At 36.0% G+C, this 18932-nt stretch overlaps 1 protein-coding gene across 1 annotated transcript in view; it reads right to left on the reverse strand.

The window, feature by feature from the left end:
- Positions 1-18932, reverse strand: part of TMEM67 (transmembrane protein 67) — a 31802-nt gene that overhangs the window by 8833 nt on the left and 4037 nt on the right. Inside the window, exons 4-20 of the mRNA XM_066565418.1 lie at positions 17703-17802; positions 17182-17251; positions 17001-17075; positions 15693-15755; positions 13273-13427; positions 13044-13152; positions 11430-11516; positions 9461-9526; positions 6450-6606; positions 5958-6081; positions 4987-5092; positions 3113-3169; positions 2919-3017; positions 2328-2426; positions 1907-1993; positions 1083-1182; positions 842-981 (exon numbers count right to left, since the gene is read on the reverse strand). Coding sequence (XP_066421515.1) covers positions 842-981; positions 1083-1182; positions 1907-1993; positions 2328-2426; positions 2919-3017; positions 3113-3169; positions 4987-5092; positions 5958-6081; positions 6450-6606; positions 9461-9526; positions 11430-11516; positions 13044-13152; positions 13273-13427; positions 15693-15755; positions 17001-17075; positions 17182-17251; positions 17703-17802 — 1694 coding nt within the window. The remainder of the gene's footprint in view (positions 1-841; positions 982-1082; positions 1183-1906; positions 1994-2327; positions 2427-2918; positions 3018-3112; positions 3170-4986; positions 5093-5957; positions 6082-6449; positions 6607-9460; positions 9527-11429; positions 11517-13043; positions 13153-13272; positions 13428-15692; positions 15756-17000; positions 17076-17181; positions 17252-17702; positions 17803-18932) is intronic.

Genomic DNA, 18932 nt, shown 5'->3' on the forward strand with positions numbered 1-18932 from the left:
AACTAACCTGGGAATAGTAGCCTGCTCACTATGCAGAGCTCAATTGTGTGATCCAAAAGTCAATATTGGGTTCTACTGAAAAACTCCAAAAGATTCTACTGCTGTACTGCATAGGGATATAATTTCTGCCAAATTTCAGCTCTTTGGTACTATATATCCCAGTGTTAAAACAAATTTTCATGTGCTTTGCCACTCTTAAAAGACTGATTTATTTTGTTTTTATTGTATAGAAATATATTTTCCTCCACCATCTGTATGGTAGAATTTATTTTAAACAAAAAAATCTAGAAAAAGTTCCAAAATAAAAAAGATGAGAGGAATACTATGTGTTGAAATACTTAAGAGGTGAAAAAATAGTGAAAATCTTTCATAACAGAAGTTGCACCAAAATATACTTGTGGTGGGTTGACAATTTCCTCATGTCCTAGTGCTTGTCACTTGGGAGGAGAGACACCCACCCCCACTACACCCTCCTTTCAGGTAGCTGCAGAGTGCAGTAATAGGTGCTCTCTTTTCTCCCTCTCTTGTAACATTGCACCTAAATTGGTCCTGGCCTGTATTTACCAACAGCAAAAATGCTCACATAGTGAATGAACAAAGTTTCAGGACTTGCATTATTTAATTTAAAGGAAAAATTTTAAAAGGACTATAAAATTGGATAAATGTGTTAAAATATGTATAAGAACCTCACAAAAACAACTATATGCTACACACTTTAAGAATAATTCCCAAGATAGAAAAAATTACTAAACTACAAAAGAAACAAACCCAAAGATGATAATAATAATAATAATAATAATAATAATAATAATAATAATAATAATAATAATAATAATAATACCTCCAGAAAAAAAAGAACTGCAAGCACTTGAAAGAGAGGATTTATTTTCCTCACTGTCTGAATTTCATTCCACTCATTTGCTATAAAGTATGTCCTCCATATGCTCACAGGTGCAGCAGTACTTTTAGTAACACCTTCACCTAAAAAGAGTACATACAATAAGGCTCTAAAATTTAATATCTGAGAGTAATATCTGAATTTCACCAAAGCTGCTTATACAAACAAGCATAGTTTGAATTACCTTCAACTGCTTTAAGAACTTTGCCTTTAGGTCTTTCCCAGTCAATAAAGAAAATATCAATAGCAAGTTGTGAAACCAGCAAGTGTAAAAATTGCAGAGCCTAAGAGAGAAAAGTAAGGACAGAAACAGCATATACACAAAAATGGAGGAATGGTTATTGCATGGATTATTCATTAAACATAACAAGCAATATCTTGATTGTACATGAGACTGCAGCTTTATTACCAACTTTTGATAATCTTTTGTTTGTTTAAAAGCTTGGAATAATGTTAAGTCCAAAATCATGGAGAAAATACAGCAAAGTAACAAATTACAAAAACCTGACTATTTCCCCATAACGTACTAACCTGGACTACAAATTCCAATTCAGTATAATATCGACAATTGATACAATATTTGTATGTGCCATGAAGACAGAGCAGTGATCTTAGAATTCGACATATTTGAATGTAATTATTTGGATCTCTCTTCTTTCTAATCAGGAACTCACAGCACTTACATTCTGCTTTAAATGGAAGCACTTGTTCTCTTGATTTGATGCTATTTTATTTGGGTTTCTTTATACCTTTATCCTTGAAAGAATGATTTTTCAGTCTTTCTTTTGTGACCTTCTTGAGACATTTATTTTCCTATAAAGACTCCACAAAATAAATTTCTATGGAAAAATGACTGAATTCTCAGAAGAACATAATTATTAGGACATAACATCCACACTCTAATAACTAATAACTGTACAAGATATTTAAAAACGAGGCTACTAAAGATAGGATACATACATAGAAGCATGCTGGAATGTATTTTATGGTGAGGAAAAAATTATTTACCTTTAAACTAAACGCACATGCTATGTATGTAACAAAATCTTCTTCTTGAGATGGAAGAGGTAAAAGGACAGATACAAACTGCTGAGCCTATAATTGAAAAGTTACATTGAAACAGTACATGTGGCATACGTGACAACATAATTAAAAATGCTTAAATGTGAATAAACTTTTCCAGAAAAAGATCAATGAATGTGTAAAATATTTTAAATGACTATTAAGCAGACTGCAAGTACAACAAATCCTAAGAAAAAGAAACACATGAACACAAGATTTAAGCACACAAACCAGAATGCTATATAGAACTTGCCTCAACAGTCTGACAAGAAAAAAAAAACAGAAGAAAAAAGAAAATTAATGTCCATGTAAAAATATATTTAATATTACTAGGTTTTCAGACATCCAAAACTGGAAGAACACTTACTTTGAAAAATACAAGCCAATAAATTCCTGTGCCCACTGTGATGATAAAGAAAACGTTGGCAAGGTCTCCAGCATAGAACAGTAAGAACTTGAAAACTGTCTGCAATTATAAAAACATGCTGTAGACATCTGTAAAACTAATTAAGTAATGCATATGTTCATAATGCATTCATAGAAAATGCTATGTAGCTCATAAAGGAAACTCTAGTACTGAAAAGTAGCCCTGAACAAAAGCTTTCCACTGTGGTTATATATTTATGGTATTTTCACTAGCTGAAACTCCTACATGCTGGTTGTTGTTCAAGGAAGAATTAATCTGAAAACCAAGTCTACTCAACTGATCAGAATAGCCCTGTAAACACCTCTATTTTTAGAGCAGCTTTTCCTCAATGACAATATCAGAATCAAAAACAATGCAAAACAACTACTTCCTCAAGTGAGCCTAACTCTGGGGCACGGTTCTGTGCAGCTAGGCTAGAAATTGTTTCAGTTACCTTAGGAAAACGAACTTTTATAATCACAGGGAATGACAGCTAAGGTGCCCTTAAAGAGAGGAAGAGATGTCCCTTTTCAGTTTGGCAGCTGTTCATACCTGCAAGTCAATTAAAGAGCTTCCTGTCCGCCTCTTCCAGCCTGCAGTCTTGAGAAGAGACCATAACACTGCCAGTCCACCCAACACACCCAGTGCGATCTGAAAATAACAAAAAATGATTTGCAGACATTTTTAAAACACAAAATACAGAAGTAAATAATTATATCAACAAATTAAAGGGAATTACAACTTACATCAGTCTGAATCTGAGCCTCTCTCTGATTCATCTCATAGCTGACTGCGAAAGAAACCTGAATATTAAAATACAAAAAGTAAATGTGCATAGCAATTCTGAAATGCTACAACCATTATAGACAGCTTTCAGTTTTAATTGGTGGGAATTCCCATCTAGGGCTACTATACAAGTACCACATACATCTTTTTTTACTGCAGATGACCTGGTGTGTTCTGTTGCCAGGCTCAGTACCAGCATGCACTATGCAACTCTTACTGCAGATTTTACCGGCAGTAATGCTGGGGATGGGTGCTCGCATCTGCAAGTTACCAGCTATACCTATTAGTAATTCTTTCAAATGTGCATGAATTTTTCCTCCTGAAAGGAGACACTGAATATTTGATACTTCCCCTTTTATCACTGATTAAAGGTAACCTTGATGTAATTAGACCAACATGCAAAATCATGATAAGCTTGCACAGCTCAGATACTAGGGTTTTTTCAGCTTGAATGAAATAAAAATTGTCACGCAGCATCAAAATTGTTCCCTCTAGCTTAAATTTAACCTAGGATCTCTTTTGACTTTGGTCTGAAAAATTTGTACATGGAAGAGAAAATGTTTGTCTTGGTTTTATAATATTCTGGCCTGAGTCTTTATCACTGTACAGCTAAAATTAACACAAGCATGATAATAAATAGTATTTCTAATTAAGTTTAAAAGAAGCATCACCCCCACCCCCAAAACCAATCCCTCCTTCCCAACATCTTGTGTTCCCCTAACATTTGTTCCTGTCAGACCTCCTTCTATCACTGCACTTGGACTGAAGTCTAAATATCCTCAGTTACTACAAGCTCAGTGCTTACAGAAACTGGAAACAAAATTCAATGAATCTTTTTAGTTGCATAAAATTTGTTAAATGCAACAAGACATCCAAAATTGGCAATACTCAAATATATCCCACAGATATATATGTAAGGATGAAATACTATGACAGAAAATTGAGCAACTGAAAACAATTGTTCCTACCATCACTATTTGAGTTAATTGCTTTCTAGATACAGTGCTGTCTCAGCGGTTAAATAAAGACATCACTTAGGCAGGAAAAAAAGGTCTTGATTTTTCTATCTTTCTAATTCTCTTGCTTTCATGCAACTAATATGGAACTCAAGAATGCTTCTAGCACCACAAATTTCTTCTAGCCAGATGTCTATTTGTACTGGAAGGCTAAACAGTTGAAGGTTGACAAGCAGAAAATGCTAATGTTAATTTTTTTTTGTTCTACCATCCTAAGATCGGTATTTTTACTTTTTAAAGCAGTGTGATCTAACATACCAACAAGAGAGAAGAATGGGACATCCGTGCTGCTATCCATTAAGGCAAACAAAAGGGCAAGTAGAAAATGTCCCTTTTGCATCTGCTACAGCAGAATTTGGTGGTTTTCAGTACAGAAAGATGAAACACTAAAGGATGTTTTAAATATATTGCCAATACTTTAACTTAAACTACAGGTGATCTGAAATGTCTGTGTCATAACAACCTCCTCTAAATGCATTGTTCTAAATAAAAATACTAATTCCTTGCATAACTTGCTTGCAGTGCTCCTTAGAGTCCTTTATCTATTATTTTTTGTGTATAATTTTATTTGAATTGTAGCCTAATTTAGCATTATAAAACCAATTTCAAATTCCAAGTGTTTTAAGTTAAAAAAGACTGAAGATAAACTGAAAATAGTAAGAGTTTTAACTGCTTTGTTTTAAAATGTTTTAGTAAAAACTTATAACTTCAAAACTGATCAGAACTAGAAACTGCTTATTAAATTTTTACAACCCACTACCAAAAACCAGAATTCCAACAGAACTAAAAGTATGATTAATGTGGCACAAAGATCTCACCATCACACTCTGGGTTTCAGGGTTTTGGACAAGCACATCTGTGTAAGCAACAGTAATGAGAGGAGGGTAGATGGTTCCTCTCTGTGTATGGGATACCAGACGGATACTGCAGAAATAGAGAGCATGATTATTAAAAAAAAAACAACTGGATGAGTGTTTGGGAAGCAATCACTGAAATTTGTAAGAAAAAACTAAATGAACAGAACAACCTGATCAATAAAATGTGAATTTCTAACTCAATAACATGGCACTTTGCATTTTAAATGTACAACTGGAGTGTACAAAGGCATGTACAGAAATATATAAAGAAAGTCATAGGAAGGATTGTTTACTTGTAAGAAAATACCTGAATCAATCTTTACCTGTCTGCATCTTACAGGAGGATATCACATAAAGGAGAAAAAAAGTTTCTTCCAAAATATATTCCAGCTGAGGTGAGCAATCAGTACTGACCCTAACAGGCAGTCACACAATTTTAGTTAAATGACTACAAGCCTATTCTGGATTGTACAACAGAATAGGCAACAGGTTGTAAAAATACTGCAAAAAAGAATATGGAGGATGAAATAAGATCCTTGTATAGTCAGCATCACACACGTTGAAAAAGAATTAACAGAGGAGTTTTTTGGTCTTTCCAGACAAAACTTGCTTCTAAGAGGAGACTGAATACCTGCTAGCTTGCATTATGCAAACATGGTCTGATCCTTGTACCTGGAAGGGAATCATGGTGATTTTAACTCCCACAAGTCAAGGTTGTTTTCTTTCACTCATCAGAACAACCTATGGAATTTCATTCCATTCCCAAATATGCAATTGAAAAAGTGAAACATATTACATATTAGACATATTAGAAAATACATAACAAAACAACTTTAAGACAATAAAAGGCACACTATACAACATTGGCTTTATTTTCTATGTACTATATATTGTTGTTATTTTCTATGTACTATATATTATTATTATTGTACCTTATTGTTATTTTGCTAGCAATCCGAATTACCCTTGGTGGTTTTCCCAAGTCATTCTCTTTTCCACTAAGTGCATCCACCAAAAAAAATCGACGAGTCAAAAGCCAGTTGTTCATATTACTGCCTAGAAAACATGGAAAGTTTCACACACACAAAAAGAATGAAATGTATGAGAAACAGCACTTATAATTGTATAAAACACAGTAACTACTGAGGATTTAAAATTGTTTATTTTCAACTTATACAAATATATAATGAAATGAGATAATTTTATTCGTGCATATTACTGATTGGAATGGTGTATGCAACCAAAGCTTGCACTAAAACTATCAGAACTTGACCTCAAATACTACATTTTTAAAATAGAAACAAGTTATGGTGTGTTGCGGTATCTTTAAACACAACACAGTAACAAATAGTTAACACAGATTATTTCTATTTGAAGTTTTGAGATTGTTAAAATTCATAGAGATGTTATTATCACCATCTTACCTTGATTAACAAACTTTTCATTGTATTGAAGATTCAAATTTAAAACTGGCACAGCCCAAAGATGTTGCTGTCCATTACCACCATTATATTCAAGGAACAGGTCATAAAAGACTGGATTAGCAAAATCCAATAAAATCTTAGAAACTGAAATTTTGCACTACAAGAAAAAAAAGTGAAAATTAAAAGATTACTTTAACTATTTAGTTAGCTTGTCAAGCTGTGGATTCCTTCTCTACAAAATTATTGTGGAATCTCTACTACTTCTTCACAAAAGAAAGAATCACAGAATCATCAAGGTCCTGCATGAGCCTCCATTTCTCCAGGCTAAACATCCTCAGCTCCCTCAGCTGTACCTCGTAGGACTTGTGCTCCAGCCCCTTCACCAGCTCCAGCACCTCAATGTCCTTTTGAAGTGAGGGGCCCAAAATGGGGCACAGCACACAAGGTGTGGCCTCACCAGTGCCAAGCACAGAGGGCAATCACTGCACTAATCCTGCTGGCCAAGCAATCCTGGTACAGGCCAGGATGCCATGGGCCTTCTTGGCCACCTGGGCTCATGTTTGACCCGCTGGCTGTTGACCAGCAATACCAGGTCTTCTGCTGGGCAGCTTTCTAATCACTCTTCCTCACGTCTGAGTGCTGCATGAGCTGGTTGTGACCCAAGTGCAGGACCTGGCACTTGGCCTTGTTACCTCACACCATTGGCCTCAGCCCATTGACCCAGCCTGTCCCTCTACAGAGCCTGCCTGCCCTCCAGCAGATCAACACTCCCACCCAAGCTGGTGTCAGCTGCAAACTTGCTGAGGGGTGCTCTGGATCCTCTTGTTGAGGTCATTGATAAAGATGTTAAACAGGACCAGCGCCAGTCCTGAGCCCTGAGGAATACCACCACTGACCAGCTGGATTTAATTCCATTCACCACTCTCTGGGCCAGACATCCAGCCACTTTTTCACCCCATGAAGAGTGCACCTGTCCAAGCCTTGAGCAGAGAGTTTCTTGAGAATGCTGTGAGAAATGGTGTCAAATGCTTTGCTGAAGTACTGACAGCTATCTGCAAGCAATTACCCAGTACTAATGATTTTATGCAAACTTCTTGGAAATGATTGCAATTAACTACAATGACTAATGTGGAGAATGAAGCTCTTAAAATTTTTCAACAGATTTGGAAAAAATATCCTAGCAAACCTCACAGACATAAAATTTGAAACAGCGTAAACATTAAAGTCAAGAAACATAAATGCTGAAGTCATGAAATCTGGTTCAGGGCCCACCAGTACAAGAGAGAAATTAGACTACTTGATACAGTCCAGCACAGGCCACTGTGGTGAGGGAGAGACTGAAACATCTCTGCTATGAGGAAGAGCTGAGACTCTTTTGCCTGGAGGTAAGAAGGCTCAGGGGATCTTCTCAATGTGTACAAATATTGTACAAGGGAGGGTGTATGAGATAGAGCCAGGCTCTTCTCAGCAGTGCCCAGTGACAAGACCAGAGGCACTGGGCACAAACTGAAACAGAAGGCTCCCTCTGAGCATCAGAAGACAGGTTTTCACTGACACAGGCTGCCCAGGGAGGCTGTGGAGTGACTCCCTGGATACAAGACCATGTGGATATGGTCCTAGGCAACCTGCCCTACATGGCCCTGCCTGACTTGTGGACAAGACAGCCTCCTGAGGTCCCTGACTACCTCAACCACTCTGTGATTGTGTGAAGAAGTTAGATGTGAAAGCAGGTAACATTTTGCAAATGTGAACAACCATGCATTTTAAATACTCATGTAATTTGTCAACCCTGTTTTCTCCAAAGCCACAGAGGAAAAAACAAAAGTAATGCATACAATGGACAAAAATGATATTTTAAAATACTCATTAAGTTACTGATGTATCTATTCAAACCCAACAATGTTAACTGTTATTAATACAGGTAATACAGAATCAATATCAAATACTCAAGATTTTAAAAAGAAAAAAAGCCTCATACTCAACTAGTTCTATGATCCTAAATAGAACATGTTTTCATTCTATCTGAAATACTGAAATATGGATTAAACATTAAACAATGTGAAAGATATTAAATAGCTTGATAAATGAAAATATTTAACAAAGATTTGTCAATGTTATTTGGTAAACACTTTAAATTTCCCAGAGTAAGCTTTAACAGCTATTGCTTTCCAAGATTTTCACACCACCTAAATAGCAGCCAGAGTTTTGCATTTTCACACTTCAACACATCATGTGGGGAATGGTTTTCAATGTTTGATGAGTTAATAAACAATATTAATATATAGGTATGAGATGCTGTGCACATATATGGAGTTGTATAAAGATGTCTCTTTCTCCACTCCATTGCCAAAGAGACTACCACCTTCCCATCTAACATATTAAGAGACAAAAATTAATGATGCTTTATCACTGGCAGAACCATTTCTGCAGCTGACATAATTTAGTGTTCTATTCCCTCTTCCTTTCCTGGTGTTTAGTAAAGTGTGAAAACCCCAACAGTGTTTTTTCATAGTTAAGACAGCTAAAGAATCTCTTTTCTCTGATGAGTCATCTGTTCAATTAAAATAGATTTTCAATCTCTTCACAGAATTCACTAAAATCAAGGCATACCAGAAAGAGTAAATGGGAACAATATTCAGGCATGGCATGACTGGATTTGCCTTCTTTCCATATGAAAACTGGCCAAAGATGGTGGTAGGAAAATTTGGAGATATGATACAAAGCATATGGCTGTCACAATTCAGGCTCTGTGTTCTTCCACTGCAGTCAGCAACCTCACAAATACAAATGCCAATTTAATTTACTGCGATTATGCTATGTAGTAAACAAGTTTTGTGATGTAGTTAAATAATTTAAAAAACCCACACTAATTTCATTCAATTTCCTAAGAAAGAACTCCATGTTGCAGCTTATGCCTAAACTCCAAAACTTCTTCAATATGCACTGAGTAACTAATGACATATAAGGCAGCTTAATTCAAAATTGAAAATAGCATTTTATATCTTACTTACATTTTGTTGGTAAGTTGTTCCAAAAACATAAGCTGCATCCAATTTAGTTTGGGTATCGGGACAAAGCTGAATAAAACATAGTTATAATTAGGTGAATTCAAAGGTATCATCTTCTCATGTGAAAAATATTTACAAGTACTTATGTATTTAGGAGTCCTCACAAAAGATTTTAAAAAAAAAAAGGGAAGGATTTATTTTGGGGTAAACACAATTATTTATTTCACTAACACTGATGTGCTTATTAAAATGCTGGTTTAGCTTATTCATAATTGTATAATATTTTTCAGTTCCATAACTGAAATCTGTGAACAGCAGCATCCAAACAGGCAAGAATAATCTTTCTATGGACTGAATGTTCAGTGCACTGTATTGCCTCAAGCTCAATCAGAGGCTTCTACTAAATTCAAGAATCCCATAAGAAAAGAAGTCCACATTCATACAGGCCTCTTTCTCTTAAGCTGGCATTCTCAGAGAATCAAAGTTGTAGCAAGTAACAGATTTGTTTTCCTCTTTTAATACAGCACATATTTTCAGCAAAGAACAGCAGATTCAGGTGAATCCAGAAAAAATGGTCCAAAGTCTAATGTGGAGGCCAGAGCCATTTTCCCAAAATGAGAATGAAGTGTAAATTTGCATAAAACACAATTGTATTAGTGTGAAACCGAAATTCTGGGAATTGCTACAATTATGCATTGAGACCACTTCAGCACTGTGATGTCTTATCATCATGCACAATCTATTACATTGAAGGAGGCTTTGAATGGAAAAGCTATTCCTTTCCCATTGGCTCTTGATAGCTGTTAAAGGTTTGCCCTAGAAAATAAATGTGCCCCAATAAAACTAAACTTATATGTCAGAATATATAATTTTCTATGCATAGTACCTGTCTTAGTAACCTGTTCTCTTAAACACTAGTTTTCCTTAAAACTGGAGACACAGACACAAGATGGCTCATCCTGAGGCAGTAACAAAGTAAATACTGAATGTCAGCTGCTCTTCTACAGACACTGAAATGTTTGAAGTGATGTGCTCCAACAGAAAAGGAACCAACAATTCCCAATTGTTCTTGCTAGTGTTCCTATTGTTATCTGTCTAGGGAAATAGTGAGAGTGCCTAGATTGCCACTGGACTGCTAAACAAATTCTATTCTGTAAGATGCTGCAGCTGCCCATTGTTCTCTCTGATAGACTAATTACTATTGCACTTTCTAATTGCTGCTTACTTGCATTTTTCACAGCCTAACTACACAGCGTGGTAGTGCTGAAGTAGAATGTCTGTGTCCCTGACATCTGAGGGTGTAGTGGCCAATGGCACTGCCAGCCAGTCCCCCCCCCTTTCTATGTAAAATCTCCCACCACGTATTTATAACTTGCTGTTATGAAAAAGGGACATGCTGGTCATAGTGTACATTTTATATTTAAAACAAAAAGAAATAAGCAAGCAAAAAAACCCAAGACAATGCAAGGAAAATGGCGTAGATCAGCTTTCCTACCTCCCTTGACAGTGACATAACCATTGATTTGACTGTCACCCCCATGATGTGTGCAAACAGTTGACAGCATCTAATGGGGACATACTCATAGCATCATCTATAAACACATGTGGACAGAGCTAAAGAATACACTTTTCTCAACAAGAAAAAGACGTTTAATAAGAAACTACACATGAGCAACTATGCTGAGTGGAAGACAGAGATAGCTGATTCTAAATGATTAACACTATTTTTCAGAGCTTTCCAATATGCCAAATTTATACTGGTCTAAAGGATGAAGGCAGTGTTGATGAATTTATACTTCTGATTTTGTAGAGATCATTGTGAGCAAGAATAAAGAGCTATTTTCCCTAACCTAGTGCTACAGTTATGAACTGTCATTAGTGTAATAACCAAACTCTTGGCTTCTGTCTTAATTTGGCTAAAGGCACTCAGAACATTGTGTTATCAAGAGAAGATAACTATAATCAAACATACCTGTAAGAGACCTCCTTCCAAACTTTGCCACTTAAGAAAATTTCCTGCTGCATCAAATGAGGCTGCAATAAATTTCAGCTTTACATCCTGTTGATGAAAAAAAAGATAAAGACCAATGAAACTGCCCTGAAGTGGGCATACACATTTTAGAGACTGCTGTCTAATTGTCTGAGGTTTCCTAAAACTCTCAGCACAATCCTTAATTTTTTTGCCCTTTTGATTTTGTTTTTAATTTTGGGTTTGGTAATTTACTTTTTTACAAAAACATACCATTCTTCTACAGCTTCATTAGTGACATGGAAAAAATTCCAAAGGAACTTCTAGACACATAGATATGCCTTAACCTAATCAGGAATCTGTGCAGATTTCTAATGTACACAATCCTGGAATCTAGAGGGCTTCCAGGACCTTCAGTGTTAGGAGGAACAACAAGTATTTCAGTTATTAAAACAACTACTACCTTGCATCATTGTTTAATTTAAAACCTAGCCTTGTAGAATATGGCTGGAAAAGGCATAATAATTTTATTTTTGAGTCAATAAGAAAGCTCTAGATAAATTTGGCAGTATAACTGACAAACAGGTTATCACTAGTACTATTTTCTGTAATAAGCTGAAATTGAATAACCTATTTCAGTTATTCTATTTTACAATGAATTTGGAAAAATAAATCACTTTACTGTTTGATTTACTATCTGATTTCTTCATAAAAATGTGCCAATTAACAAACTACTTAAGCAGTCCATCCCTCCCAGGGATGTATATCTGGCTTTGTTAACCTTAAAATTATTTTCCTCACCTTTTTTCCCCTAATTCACTGCAGTAAGAGGAAAAAGTTGGAGTAATACACTGAATCCATCTCTGATACAATCAGCTTGTAGAGATGTGTAACAGAAATATTACAAATAAATTGAGTACGGGGAGAAATGTGTATGTAAGCAACAGAAAGTGTTAAACGCCACATAAAAGTGATGAAGAACACTGTTTTCAGCTACAGAGCTAATAAATGGGTTGTGATAAAACCTGGCACAGACAACTTGTCAGCAAAAGACCCAGCACTTTGGTACACCAGGAGGATGGCAGTAAAGATACAGCACATCATATTTACCCCTCTTTTTCACATGAGTTCACCAAGAAATCTGACAAAAGGATGTACATATTTAAAAAAAAATCAAAGATCAACTTTGCCTCAGATTTATGAAGATGGAAATAAACAAGACCCTGAAGCAAAAGACAGACTATGAACTCCTAAACTCTTAAGATGTCTAAAAGGTTTGTGTAGTTACTAGTTTACCACTCCTAATCCAGATCCTTGGGGACACCAATGAACACTTAAAAGCTGGCATCCTTTGTTTCTTGTGCCCTGGTCAGACCACACAGGCAAGCACAACTAGGCCTTATGAGAATGTGGATATGAGAGCAAAGGAAGAGACCAGACGTTATCTTAGGTAAATATCACCTTCCTCTTCCATGAGGTCTCACACTGAGTTTTATTACACTAACTGCCTAAAATTCACCTTTAGTAGAGTCACATCTATAATAAATCCAAACATTTTATGTGATATGTGTCCTCTTCCTATTGGATGCTTCCCTATGTCTACTACCCAACACCTACCTTATCTGTTCCCTTAAAAGTGAAGGTTGTAGGAAAATTATTTTTCTCAAGCACTTGGGATGCTAATCCTGGTTGGTCACCATAATACAGCCATGGAAGATTAGGCCTCCTGAAAAAAGTTACAGTGTTTTCTCTAATGAAACATAAGATTTTTCATCAAAGAACATTTAGAATAATAATTTCCATACAAAGCTATTAAAGACCAAAATTTATGGAAAAGGCAACTTACCAGTAGGGTATTGAATGAATGATGCCTACCCTTGCTGTACTGACAAAAATATACTGGAACAAACCACAGGCATCATTACTTGAAGAGCTCAATGAGTTCATATTCATGACACACATATTTCCAAGAGCTTGGCATGCTGTTAGATTAGAGTACAACTGCAGTGGAGAAACACAAGAACACAGAAAAAAGGATTTAATTACCCCTCCCTTTTGTGAGGCAGTCATAAAATTAATGTTATTTTTAAGAAGCTACTCCTAAACCTTTGTGTTCACTTGAAAGTAATTTCATTCTGTCAATATCTAGCATTTTCTTCCAGGTATTCAGGTACCATATTTTTATAGAACTGCAGATGGCAGCATGAAACCAATACTCTCACTTTTTCAGCTTATTTTGCATCCACTAGATGGTTAAAAGTGACAGAAATGTCAAAATCTGCACTTAGAAAACAAAGTAAGAATGAAAATGTTTAATACCACTTAGACTGTATGGCAAAGATTACTTCAAAGACCTCAGACTGACAATTATAGATGCATGTAGTATTTTCTCTTCAGCTTCACATACCTTGCTCAGTTCTGGTAAACACACCAGTGCCAAGTGCTATGCAGAGGTGACACCTGGCATCTGTGTGCAGGGGTCATTGCACTGGTATTAACTTGCCACCTCCTTACCCCCATTTGTGTGGGTCAAACCAGCAGCTGCTCATCACATGCAGGCAGCACCTCTGAATGGCTGAGCAGGGTGAGGCAGACAAACAGAATAAACTGATGCCAGTGATAAAGAATGGGACCAGTGGGAGAATTCATCTCAGAGCTGTGTGTATAAGATGATGATAGGAGCAGCTGTAAAGGTGATCTGGGAAAATTCTGAACAAAAGTCTGCTGAAATACTGACTGAGAGGACACCTGCCAGCCTGGGAACATGGCCTGGGAGTCTGAAACATCCTTGAGAAGTGCAGCTGTGTACCTGAACTTCAGAAGCCTCCTGAGATACCATAAATAAGCACAAACCCAAGGAATTGTAACAGCAACCTATCATCTGGAAAGATGAAAAAGAGTCTAGACAAGGCTTAGGATTTAGAAGATGGAAAACATTCCAAAAGAGTAGGAATAGGCAACTGCTATTGATAGTTGTACATTAAAGAGTAGGAAAACAGTCTGGAAAACACAAAAACTAGTCTGAGATATAAAATGTTGTCATCTCTTGGCTGCTCCCAGGTGGTGCTGCCCTACACCACCTTATGTGTCTCTGATATAAAAATTACTTTTTACCCAAAATGGAGAGTGAATCTGTCCTTGCCTCTCATCTCTCTCTCAATCTCTACACACAGAGGAGGTCTCCTACACAAACTTTTCTATGAGCTCTCCTAGGCAAGTTACCAGACTGTGGCTAGGGATGCCTGACTGCCTCCAGATTCTGCAATGTTGATCATCTTTGAAGTGAAACTTCATCTGTCATCAGTTTTGAGGGCCCACTCCTGGGAGTGGTTTCTTGAGTACTGTACTGGTACTATTTGGAATAATACACACATATGGGTAATTCATCATAGCCTTTGCTGCTTTCCTAGTGATCATTTTGTAGCAACTTGTAATATTGAAATGCATGCCTGCTGCTGCTATTGACTGCTGCTACCACTGGAGTACATATATACACCTGCTTTACTAATCATAACTATACTCACTTTACCAGTAATAAACTGCAGTAATCTCTAATAAAAAAATGTAGTAAATAAGACTCCATGTGCTCGTGTATTACAGAATCCTGCAAATCCATATTGTGATCTTTAGAGACTTCTTGACCAGGTAATCCTTTGGATTGTGACAGATAGGGAACAGAGACAGATAGTAGAACCTGAGAAGTTAAAATCTGATCTTCAGGAGAGCAATACAGAAGAAAAATGAGAATGTGTGGTAACAGAGTTGGTAAAAGGGAACAGAGACACATGCCCTTCACGAGTGTCTGTAACTCTGTTGCCAAAGCCCATGGTTAATGTCACCCAGAGCAACATAATGGTAAATAACACTTGCATATAGAAAGCAAAACAAAGCTAAAAAAGGGTGGTTTCATGGTTATGAATAACTGAAAACCAACTAAAAGGCAAAGAGCAGGTGCCAGTAAATACTGGATATGCTCATTTATATCCAAATATATGGATAGTAGGTCACATACTACCGAATATTGAAGGACTTTTCCTTTAACACCATTCATCTTGTGAAAATTCCAGCACTATAGACTTGCATTAACTTGGACTAGCCCTCAATATTTCTAAGCATTCTGTATATATAGTTATTTCTTTTCTCTTTTCATCTCAAAATAAAATTCTTCAAAAATAAGGAAGGTAAGTTCCAAACATAAAAGTGGCATGCTTTTATAGAGTACCATTCTGTATAAAAAAGCAAACCGCAAACATTAGTGAAACTCACCCAACAGGCAAAGGCTGAGGACTGAAGGTTTTTCAGAAACCATGCTGATGCCAGTGTTACACCCTGTAAATAAGGAATTTTTTCATTGTCTTAGTTCACAACTCCTACATAATGTAACAGTCCGGAAAACTATGTCAGCTAGAAGATGCTACATTATTTTTTCTAAGACCATTCTGTCATTTGTAAATATCTCAGTCTAACACTATTAGTTCAAAACACAACCATAATGCAATAATTTCTTTCATTTCCCTAAATTAAACAAAGTATACAGGAAAAGAGCTGAACTATTTAAGCTTTGAATATGGATTCAGTGATGTAGAAGTTTTCTTTACCACACAAGGGCAGTACTAACAATTTCAGGGGTAAGATGTTGACTTGATGGAAAATCTAACTTAGGACCAAATTTGCCAAATTAATTAGTTCCTCCTTTTTATAATCTCTTTCTTATAACTACTCACATTTGAACTACACATAGCCTTCATACATACTGGAAGCAACTGAAAAGACATATTTTCAATAAAATATTACTTAGAAGATGGCATTTTCAGGGAGCAAATGAATGTTTCATATCTGAAAAACTGAAGACTGCTTTTCACTTTCTTTCAAGTGGTAGCTTTTAACATCAACTCATTTAGGAGAAAAACACATTTCTTAGCCACATAGCATTTCCTGAATTCAGAACTACCTGGAAAATGGTCCTAACTTTGATCAGATTTCACATTTAATGAAAGTTCATTAACTAAAACAATGAAAACCCCTTCAAGCTTGTCAGTAGAACGTATTTTCATTCATTAGCTGATTCAAGGAGTTCAGCAATTTTGCAGACAATCTCAAACTTTATAGGTGCCCATTTTCTTCTATAAGCTCTAAGATCAAGCAGTAAACTCAAGCCTTGTATTTTTTTCAAATGTTTTACACAAATACATATTTTATATAGTAAAAAAGTCCAGAGGCACTCAGGGACTCTTCAGCATGTTTTTTTGATACAAGAGTATGCTTTAAATACGCACAATTAATACAAAAGGTCACATGCTACTAGTTTTGATATCAAAGTAATGTAAATCACATGCTACTAGTTTTGATATCAAAGTAATGTAAATTACTTCCCCTTTTCAGTCTCCAAAACAGCATGAATTTTTAAAAGCTTACTCCATTATAACAATGCTTGCTTGGTGTCCATACCTGCACTCTATCTTGATGCAAATGACCTTGCCATCACTGGGATCAGACAAAAAATGGGAATTGGAAATATTTACTGAAAGTAAGTAATGAGAAAGCGTAAAAGTGTTTTAGAATAAGTACACTTACTAGCTGTGCAAAACGAACAGCTGCAACTCCCTTTGGGGGTAAACCTTCATGAGCCAAGAAACACAACCCCCCAGTCTGAAAGAAATACAAGAATAAAAAAATATTAATAAGATATTGATACACTTGTCAAAATAACTTTTCTTTTTCTGAACTTCAGTACAATAACCATTCTTCTACTTACTAGAATGTTTGGGCTGTTGCAGTCACAAGACTTGCTTACTTGTATGAATGTCTGTTCACATCTTATACACCTATGGATCACAAACATGAAGAATGCACTTAAAATGTAATTAAGTATGATATTTAGTCCTCAGAGAAAGCTGATTACATAGCATGCCCAGAACAGCATCAGCAACTTCACTAGTTTGAACTGAAATTCAAAAGTGATTACTGATTTGTTTCTACTACCAGTGAAGTAGAAAACAAATCAAATAATAGTTTATCAGAATAAGAATTCTCTTCTGCTTCCAATCCAGAGCCTGCTTTTTAGTCACACTAAAGCAAGACAAAAAACCAAGCTGCTGGCCATATAAGGACTACAGTGAGCACAAAACACAGTGGGTTTGATACAGGGTTGAGGATTTCCAATTCCATGCCTTCAAAACTGTCATCCCAAAGACATGGTCTGTTCCTCAGGAATATTCCATTTAAACTAGCATGACATTTTTAAATTTATCATCACAAAAGGGAAAGAGCTCCCACCTGCTTCCTGATGCATCTGAGGCAGAGAAGGACTGCTCACTTTCGTTACAATGTATGCACAATGCTTCATCAAGCAAAACACCATCAAGGCTTCTTTCCACTAAGCAGAAAAGAAAAGCAACTTTGATAAAACTAACTGATGCAGTGTCCCACAGTTCAAGATAAATGTGAAAAAATTCAGCATCTGTGCAGATCTAAAATAAACTCAAAGAGTTTATTTTGAAAAAATCAAGAGCACAACATGCAAATAACATCCACTACAAATGCACATTCGTGCACGTCTGTGTGCACTGCTTATAGGTATGCACATGCAGTTTAGTTTTAAATGAGAAATGCAACATTTCATGTCTAGTTTGGCTGTTCCACTGTTGTTTATTCTGAATAAGATTCAAACAAAGGCCTCACTGCAAAGCAAAAATTCAAAACAAGAAGTTTGCAAATTACTGGGAAAAAAAATTACATTTCATCTGAAATGATTCGTGGAAATGTCACAATTTCCAAGTTTCAAAACTGCATCTTCCACCAACTACATCATCTGAACAAGAGATTTCAAATCTAATTATTAAGAAAAATCCAAAGAGCGTAAAAAAATACAGTACTAATGTTCTTCCTGCATGTCAAATTACAGAATCAGCTTTGCTCTCAATATTTTACCATAAAGGCCTGAAATGTATTTTGTAACTCTCACAAAGTTTAAGGCAGAAGACTGGTATTCAGTGTTTTGCAGATTCCTAGGAAAATTTAAAATTATTGATCTGGAAAACACTTATTCTCCAATGTATTCTGTCAGAAATTTAACTAAAGTGGACATTTGTAATATTTATTCAGAGAATTACAGGCATTTCAGGTCTTTGAAAATAAGGAAAACTAGAGGTCCCAAGAGCTTTTATGTTTTACAGAACTGATGAAAACTGTACTTTGCTCTTATGTTTCTACCATGCAAAATAAGCAAAAATCCATTTAACACTAAATTTAACATTATTTTTCTGTCTACTGAATATCATCTGCAACTACTAGAGAGCATCAAGTAAGAAGCACAGGTATAGGGAAGCACATCTCAGAAAGTCACAGGTACTATTATCTCAGGGAGGCACGAAATCCACCGACACTAATGCACAGCCATTTGCTTGATTTGCTCAGCCTGTTCTCTCCCACCTACTCATACAGTTACAATTCCTTTACTGCACTTTATACTTCAAAACACTGTAATGTTTTTATAGTCTGTATTGA

This window comes from Molothrus aeneus, chromosome 1 (genome assembly GCF_037042795.1).
Source record: "Molothrus aeneus isolate 106 chromosome 1, BPBGC_Maene_1.0, whole genome shotgun sequence".
NCBI classification, from domain to species: Eukaryota; Metazoa; Chordata; class Aves; order Passeriformes; family Icteridae; genus Molothrus; species Molothrus aeneus.